The 8,329-nt window shown below is 63.0% G+C and overlaps 1 protein-coding gene across 2 annotated transcripts in view; it reads right to left on the bottom strand.

Annotated features, from left to right (window-relative positions):
• Nucleotides 1–2,093: 2,093 nt before the first annotated feature.
• COL6A2 (collagen type VI alpha 2 chain) overlaps nt 2,094–8,329 on the bottom strand; it is a 35,456-nt gene continuing 29,220 nt past the window's right edge. The window contains exon 28 of one of the 2 annotated variants that reach the window (XM_016938669.4): nt 2,094–2,988. In XM_016938669.4, the coding sequence (XP_016794158.2) occupies nt 2,390–2,988 (599 nt within the window). In that variant the 3' untranslated portion in view covers nt 2,094–2,389. Of the gene's footprint in view, nt 5,737–8,329 lie in introns of both variants that reach the window. The other variant, XM_024352369.3, reaches the window with a different exon arrangement.

Below are 8,329 nucleotides of genomic sequence, written 5' to 3'. Positions count from 1 at the left end.
GGCCCTGGGCAGCTCCTGTGGGTGGAACTTGTGCACCTGCAGGGGCCTCTGCCTCCCTCCACCTGCAGGGGCCTCTGCCTCCCTCCACCTGCAGGGGCCTCTGCCTCCCTCCACCTGCGGGACCCGCGGTGTTCACCTGGAGCACAGAGATCTGAGGGCTGACACTCAGGGCGCAGGGACTTAGCAAAACCGGTGGGCCTCTTCTGCATTTCCTGCTGGCATTTGCGTAGTTTTTTTGTGGGATGGGAAAAGGAGGAAAGGAAGAGAAAATAACTGACGTACTCCCCTGGAGCTGCAGGCTGTGTGGTCAGATGACAGAGCGGTGGAGTATGAAGAAAAGAGTGAGTCTTCTCAAAGGACAACAAAGTTTCAGGGTATCCAGAGTGAACTGCATTCCCCCAGTTTCACATGTTGACCCCTAACCCTAAACCCGAACCCGAACCCGACCCTGAACCCGACCCTGAACCCTAACCCCTGCCCCCTAACCCCTGCCCCCTAACCCCTACCCCCTACCCCCAACCCCAACCCCTAAGCCCCAGACCTCTGGATGTGACCTTGTTTGGAAATGGGGTCCTTGCAGATGCAGTGAGCTCAGGTGAGATCTTCCTGGAGCAGGGTGAGCTTGGTCCAGTGTGACTTGGGTGAGGTTATCTTGGAATAGGCTGAGCCCTGGTCCAGTGTGACTCCAGTGAGGTCATTCTAGAGCAGGCTGAGCTTTGGTCCACTGTGACTCTGGTGAGCTCATCCTAGAATAGGCTGAGCCCTGGTCCAGTGTGACTCGGGTGAGCTCATCCCGGAATAGGCTGATCTCTGGTCCAGTGTCTCGGGTGACCTCACCTTAGAGCAGGCTGAGCCCTGGTCCAGTGTGACTCGGGTGAGCTCATCCTGGAATAGGCTGAGCCCTGGTCCAGTGTGACTCGGGTGAGCTCATCCCAGGATAGGCTGAGCCCTGGTCCAGTGTGACTCGGGTGAGCTCATCCCAGGATAGGCTGAGCCCTGGTCCAGTGTGACTCGGGTGAGCTCATCCTGGAATAGGCTGAGCCCTGGTCCAGTGTCTCGGGTGAGCTCATCCTGGAATAGGCTGAGCCCTGGTCCAGTGTCTCGGGTGAGCTCACCTTAGAGCAGGCTGAGCCCTGGTCCAGTGTGACTTGGGTGAGCTCATCCTAGAGCAGGCTGAGCCCTGGTCCAGTGTGACTTGGGTGAGCTCATCCCGGAATAGGCTGAGCCCTGGTCCAGTGTGACTTACGTGAGGTATTCTAGAGCAGGCTGAGCCCTGGCCCAGTGTGACTCGGGTGAGCTCATCCCGGAATAGGCTGAGCCCTGGTCCAGTGTGACTCGGGTGAGCTCATCCCGGAATAGGCTGAGCCCTAGTCCAGTGTGACTCGGGTGAGCTCATCCCAGGATAGGCTGATCTCTGGTCCAGTGTCTCGGGTAAGCTCACCTTAGAGCAGGCTGAGCCCTGGTCCAGTGTGACTTAGGTGAGGTATTCTAGAGCAGGCTGAGCCCCAGTCCAGTGTGGTGACTTGTATCCTTATCCAGGAGATCAGGAACCCTGGGATGCTGGGGAGAGGCCAGGGCAGGCCCTTCTCTAGCCCTCCAGAGGAAGCATGGCCCGGCTGATGCCTCCAGGTCTGTGGCCGATACTGGTAGTTGTTCAAGCTGTGTCTGTGGTGCCCTGTGATGGCCGCCAAGCCCACTCCTGCCAGGTCAGCACCTGCCTGTGGAGCCTCTGGTTCACTGTGGTGCTCCTGAGCTGAGCCTGAAGGACCCTGGGGGTCTGAACAGCAAAAACTCACTGAGATCTCCACACAGAACAAAACAAGCTCAGCACCTGCTGTCTCCCCGTCTAGTGTTAATCATGCGTCCACCCACAGAAGACCCTCAGCCATGAGGGTGACACTTCTTAGAGCACTTTGGGCCTGGCTGGGGCTGGAGGTAGAGTTTGCTGATCAAGGCTGTGGGGTCTGCACAGGGCTGGGCCCGGGGGAGCCATTGACCCTGGTGGGCGAGCGACAGCTGCAGTGTTTCCCTCCTGGCCACAAGACACCTTTGAGGTCTCTCCTGAGCACAGAAGCTCGCGAGCAGGCACGCAATGGGTTCAAAGCCTTTATTGGGTCAGGGCTTGCTCCAGAGCTCAGGGGCCAGGTAGGTCAGGAGCCTTGGGATGGCTGCAGGGGGAGGGAGGCCGGGCAGCCTGCGGAGGGCCTGGGGAGACCTGGGGCTGGGCGGGGGCCGGGGCTACGGGGACCCCGTGGGAGGAGCTGGAGAGGCGCGGGCCCAGGGCGTCCTCCGAGTGAGCAGCGGTGCTGGCCGTGTGGGACCCGGGCCCGCTTAGCACCATGGACGGGGTGGGCTCACGACCCTCGACTGCGGGGCCCGGGCGGCGGCGCTAGCAGATCCAGCGGATGAAGCGGTCGAAGAAGCCGGGTTGCGCCAGGCTGTCGTAGTCCTTCTCGTGGAACACGGCGGCGCGGTCACCCAGGCTGAGCGTGGTGAGCACGTCCATGTCCACGTCGCTGCCCAAGGCCAGCACGGTGGGTACCACGTTCTGCTTGCGCATGGAGTGTGCTGACTCGTGCAGACTGTCGTTGCCCGTGACGCCATCTGTGAGGAACACGAAGGACAGCTCTGCGTGCCTCCGGGCCCCGCCACGTGGGCTGCGCACGATGGCATTGATGGCGTGTACCACGCCTGCGCCCACGTGCGAGAAGGAGTTCAGGTATTGCGTGGTCTCCAGCGCCTCGTGGATGGCCGTGAGGTTGTGGCTCAGCGGGAAGGCCACCTGCTGCTCGCCGGGGCCACCAAACTGCAGCAGCGCCACGCGTGCGTTGAGAGGGTCATCGTCCCTCCGGGCCAGCGTCAGCCGCCGTGCCACCTGCTCCACGAAGCGCCGGGCCTTGTGGAAGTTCTGCTCACCCAGCCGCTCGGAGCCGTCCAGCAGGAAGACGATGTCCACGGGCCGCTGCGTGCACTGTGCCACGGACAGCTCTGTGGGGAGACGCAGGTGCGGGCTGGGCGGAGGGGAGGTGGGCAGGACCGGGCAGGCGCCAGCCCCGCACCTGTGCCCTTCCATTCGCACCCTGCCTGCAACCCCACAGACCACTGGGCTCTGCGGGGGCGTTCCTGCAGGGCAGCCCTGGGTGTGGGTCCTCAGCCCAAGCCTCTTTGAGGTGGCACTGCTGGGAGCCGCCATCTCCTCTGCTGGTGCTCCCAGGCCTGAGACCCTGACACAGGCCCCAGGCCCAGTCCACCTGCTGAGCGCCATCCCTGCACAGGCTGCCCTCCTGGGAGGGAAGGGGCCCAAAGCATCCTTTCATGGCTCAAGAATTTGCTGCCCACAAAAGGGCCACTGTCTGTGTGGTGTGGGAGGTACTTAAGGAGGACCCTGGCTCTGACACCCCCAGCCTGACCCCTCACTCGCTGGGTCCCAGAGCTGCTCAGAACACCTAGAGCTGGCTGGGCCACGTCCCTCCCGGAAAGACCAGGAGCCCCTGACTCTTCTGATTGGCCATGGTGGGGAGCAGTGGGCACAGGGGCAGCCAGATCTTCTGTGGCAGCCCAGGTGGGCTCTGCCCTATGACTCTGTTACCAAGTGGGGCCCCCACCTGCCTGGGTGGTCACCAGCCCTGGGCATCGGGGACAGCTTGGGGGCCTGGCCATAGCCACAACCCAGGCCAGGCTGCCCACCACACGTGTGGGTGTCATGTGGGGCCAGAGACCACAGGACAGGACACGGACAGTCCTTGCGTGGACCTGGCCCTGTGGCCTCACCAGGACCTCAGCTCCTGGGATGGGGGAGGGGAGGGACAGAGCCAGTTTCCCCAAGGGTGTCTGCTTCTCAGCCCAACCCCTGGACGTCGTCACAGCTGGTACATGGACCCCCAGGAATGCATACAGAGGACCCTGACCCGAAACTCGGTTTCCGGGGGTCTTGGAGGTGCAACGGTCCAGCCCCGCAGGCAGTGAGCAAAGCTCTGAACACAGCAGGGTGACCTCACGCTGCACCGCAGCCTTCACAGAACGCTTGAGACATGGATGTCGTCTGAGCATGCACGAGCTGGCAGATGGGGTTCCCTCAGTGAGCTTATGAGTGACGCAGCTTATTCAGTGAAAGGAAGGGCAGCCTCCCTGTTAAGGCCACACCTAGGAACCGGCTTAAATGTCCAGAAACTCCTCAGGTACCGCTGGGCTTCCCAAACCTCCTCAAAACTAATATTTTCACTGCTGTCACCAAACACATGGAGACAGACATGCACGGGGCAGCTGGTTTTGGGGTCTCTGTCCATTCATCAGTGTCTGTGGGGCCTGGAGGAGACAGGGAAGCTGTGGGGGCCGGCCAGGCACAGGGAGGCTGAGGCTGTTGGGATGTCTGTGGACTCTGCTCTCCTCCTCCTGTGGAGGATCCTTCATCCCCACAGTGGGAAGCCCAGCCTGGCCTGCCCTGTGCAGTGGGTGTGGGGACGAGAACCTGGCCATGAGAAATGGTCACAGCCGTGCCCAGCAGGAGCCCAGCCTGGATGAGGGCTCCTGCAGTCAGAACGTCGGGGTCAGCTCGCTGTGGGGGCCGCGCCCTTTGGATGGTGATCCCTGCCGCTCCCCAACATTGTGGTCCCTGGGGTTCTCTGCTCAGTCCTCTGAGGACCGCAGAGGTCGTGCCTGGTGGATGCTCCCCCAACTGTGCTTTTGGGGACCCAGAGGTTGGGCTGGAAGGGTGCAGACACCCCGGGATCAGGGCTGCTGGCAGGCAGCTGTGGCCATTCGCCCTACTGTGCATGACACCAGCCCAGATGCGTCATGGTGCCAGGACTGCCAGCTTCCCCTATCTGCTGCCCAACCCGAAGCCTTCACCTGCCACCAGGTGGGCCGTGAGCGCCCACGAGTCACCATGCACGGGATTAGTGCCCACACCCAGCGAGGCTCACCAGCCTCTGGGGCCTGTTTCCGAGGCTCCGCTGGAACCTGGTGCTGGAACATCCTCCAGCACCTGGGTAGCACCCTCCCTCAGCCCCATCCCAGACGCACGGCAGCCCAGCTGGGCCGCTAAGTAAGGGACTCCAAAGACTTCCACGCCCAAACCCTGGAGCCTGTGAGGGTGACCTGATGTAGCAAAGAAGGACTCTGCAGACGGGAGTGAGTTAAGGGTCTTGCGCGGTCATTCTGGACTTGGGGTGGGCCTTAAATTCAATGACCAGTGTTCTTATAAAGAGAGCGGCCACAGGAAGACGGAGGAGAGACTGGAAGATGCAGCCGCAGCAAGGGACACGGTGGCCACCAGCGTGGAAAGAGGCCGGGAGCTGCCCCAGAGCCCCTGGAAGGACTGTAGCCCCGCTGACCCTGATTCCAGATCTCTGGCCTCCACTGAGAGCCAGCCTGTCGGGGGCAGCCCTGGGAAGCTAGTGTGGCAGGGAGGGCCCGGCCCGGCTGGGCAGGTGCCCGGGCTTTAGCAGAGGGCCAGCGCGGTCTCGGGGTCCCCCACGATGTCCCTGTGCACCAGCTTAAAGGTGTCAATGAACAGCTCCATCCAGTCCTGCCGCTCTACCCCGGTGGCGAACTTGGCCCGCTCGGCGGTGTAGACCAGCACGGCCACCAGCTGGGAGTAGGCGGCCGGGTCCTGCGTGAGCTCCGTGGCGTTTAGCAACTGTTGGATCAGGGGAATGGTCCTGGGGAAGGTGGCGTCCGGCCCCTCTTCCGTGCGGAGGAAGGTGACCGGGGGCTCGCCGCCAGGCCACGGTGCATCTGCAAGGGAGCGTCCAGAGAAGACTGTAAGGCCTGCGGTGGGCGTCGGCCTAGAGCTCCTCCTCGGGCGGCCGCTTAGCGAGGCCAGAGTGAAGAGCGGCATTTGGGCTGGCGAGTTGGTAGAGGAAATGCAGGTGGAGCGGGTGTGTGGCTCGGCCTTGGCAGGAGGCGTGGGGGCAGTGAGCACAGGGACAGGAAGCGCCAGGGAGCTAGGAGACCCGCACGGTGGCACCTTTGGGGGACACCACGGACCCCGAGAAAACTTTTCAGCACAAAATAGCTCCGTCCAAACCTGTGCCGGAGACACGCCAAACTCCAGTAGGGCTTCCAGTGCTGCAGGCCCCGTCGCCAGGAAGACCCCAGCCACCCCTCAAGAGCCCGCCTGAGAAAGCTTGCGGTGGCAAACCCTTCCTCAGCCTCTCTGGGATGTGAGTCCTCTACACCCAGAACTGTCTTCCCCTGAGCAGACCTGGCCTTTGCAACGTCTCTGCCTTTTCTTTCCACCGACTGGAGCTCAGGTTACGCTGTGGCCCCTATGCAGCTCTTATCGCTGAGTGGGCCCTGCCCTGACTGCCTTCAGCTGCGTCTGGTTTGTTTCTCCAGCACCCTCTGGTCCCCACGCAACTGAGAACTCCACAGGCCTGCTGCAGGCCCAGGGTGGCTGGGCTTTGGGGTGGACAGGGCTGTCTGGAGAAGGCCAGGGCCAGGCCACAGCCAGTGGTGTCCACCCAGTGCCCAGGAGGGCCGAGGAGGATGCCTGGCCGTGTGGGCTGGTGAAAGCCGATTTAACACTGTCCCTGCTGCATCTCCTGGAGCCACAAGGTCGAGTTCACTTTGAAATTGCAAACAGCTGGGAAGGAGGATGAGCTCTGAGTGTCGGGGAAGAGGTGTCAGGGAGGCCGAGAGGAGGGGAGGGGTTCTGCCAGGGCTGCTCCCACTCACTGTCAGGTCCTGGAGGCCTCAGAAGAGGCCAGAGCTTCAAGGGCCTCCGTGTCCTCCCTGGCTGCTTTCCCTGTGGTGCTCTGGGGGCCTGAGTGACCCACTCCCAGGAGGGAGAACGGGCTCACCCCATGTCACCGTCTTGGGAGGAGCCACCATGGGACCCTACGAGGCCCACGTCACCCTGAGGCCAGAACCAGAGAGAGCACGAGAAAAGTGCAGGCTGATGTCGCCGATAAGCGCAAACCCTCAGGCAGGCGTCAGCGAATCAGGGGCCACACACCACGGCCAGGTGCGTTTATCCCAGGCACGCAGGGCTGGCTCAACACTGGAAATTCAATGACGCTCAGCGGGCTAACTCACTCCCAACTACAATGATGGGCTAAAGAGGAAAGGTCACGTGACATCCACAGATGCAGAGAAAGGACCTGACAAGACGCAGCACCCACCCACTCACGATAGAACTTGGAGTGGAGGGGAAGCCACAGCGGCCACTCACACTGGACCCCAGAGTGGAGGGGAAGGCCTCCATCTGATAGAGAGCAAAGCACCCAGGGTGACCATCGCCATGTCGCCCATCATGGGGTCCCGAGACTTCCCTGCCCCGTCAGGAATGAGGGGCTGGGTGGAGGAGCCAAGGTCTGGTTCCTGCCCTCAGGGTCCAGGTGCCCCTGGTGCTGATGCAGGCCCTGGCGGACCCTAGGGGAGGACGCCTGCACCTCGGCGGCAGAAGCACAGCCCACTGTTGTGGGGCCAGAGGCTGCCCGCCTGCTGAAGGGCAGCCAGACCCAGGTGCAAGCCCTAGGTTCTCTGTCGGAGCACGTATGGGGAACCTCGGCTCCGAGTCCACGGCTCCTCCCCTGGGGCAGCCTCAGGGCCTGTGAATGTGCTCAGTGGCCCAGCTCACCCACCGGGAGCTCCCCATGGAACGCACACCGCGACCCGCGTGCTGAGGAAGCGCTGACTTCGTACCGCAGACCCTGAGGTTTCCTCCCTGTGGTCCTCCAGGTCGGACCCTCCCACCCTGTCTCCATGGCGTCCCCATCCTCACACTCCTGGAGGGGACGGCTCACTGAGGGGGACTCAGCTCCTAACGCCCCCAGGGACCTCCTGTGGGCCCAGGTACGGTGCAGCAGTGCACCATGGGGGCAGCACCACGTCCAGCAGAGCCTGGATGGCGCCCCCAGCTCCAGCTTCACACCCATGTGGGCCACATCCGGGACATGGGCTCCCCCACTCCCAGACATGGGAGCCGCAGCCGCAGCCGCAGCTCCGAGGCAGGCCAGGGTTGGAGCAAGACCTGCTGGTGCTGGTGGGTGTCGGTGCTTCCGCCCCGGGATGGTTTCACTCACTCAATCCAGGGCTTCCTCCGAGTGGCACATGCACGGCCAGCTCATGGAGACTGCAAGGCCCATGGTGGCCCTTCAAGACCAGTGGCCACACGCCGAGCACAGCGCCAGGCTAGCAGCACCCGCCTCATGATGCTGTTCCTGCGTTCCTGGGAGCCTGCCTTCCCCGAGCTGCTCCTCCCCTGTGCTGCCATCCTGGGGCCATCTCACTAAGGAGCAGCCTCCGAAGTGGCTCCGCCGCCCCCCGGGTCCCTGCACGGCCCCTCCCCCAGCCCGGCCCTCGAGGAGGAAGGACACCAGGGCTG

This window comes from Pan troglodytes, chromosome 22 (genome assembly GCF_028858775.2).
Source record: "Pan troglodytes isolate AG18354 chromosome 22, NHGRI_mPanTro3-v2.0_pri, whole genome shotgun sequence".
NCBI classification, from domain to species: Eukaryota; Metazoa; Chordata; class Mammalia; order Primates; family Hominidae; genus Pan; species Pan troglodytes.
This window is presented reverse-complemented; position numbering and strand designations above follow the sequence as displayed.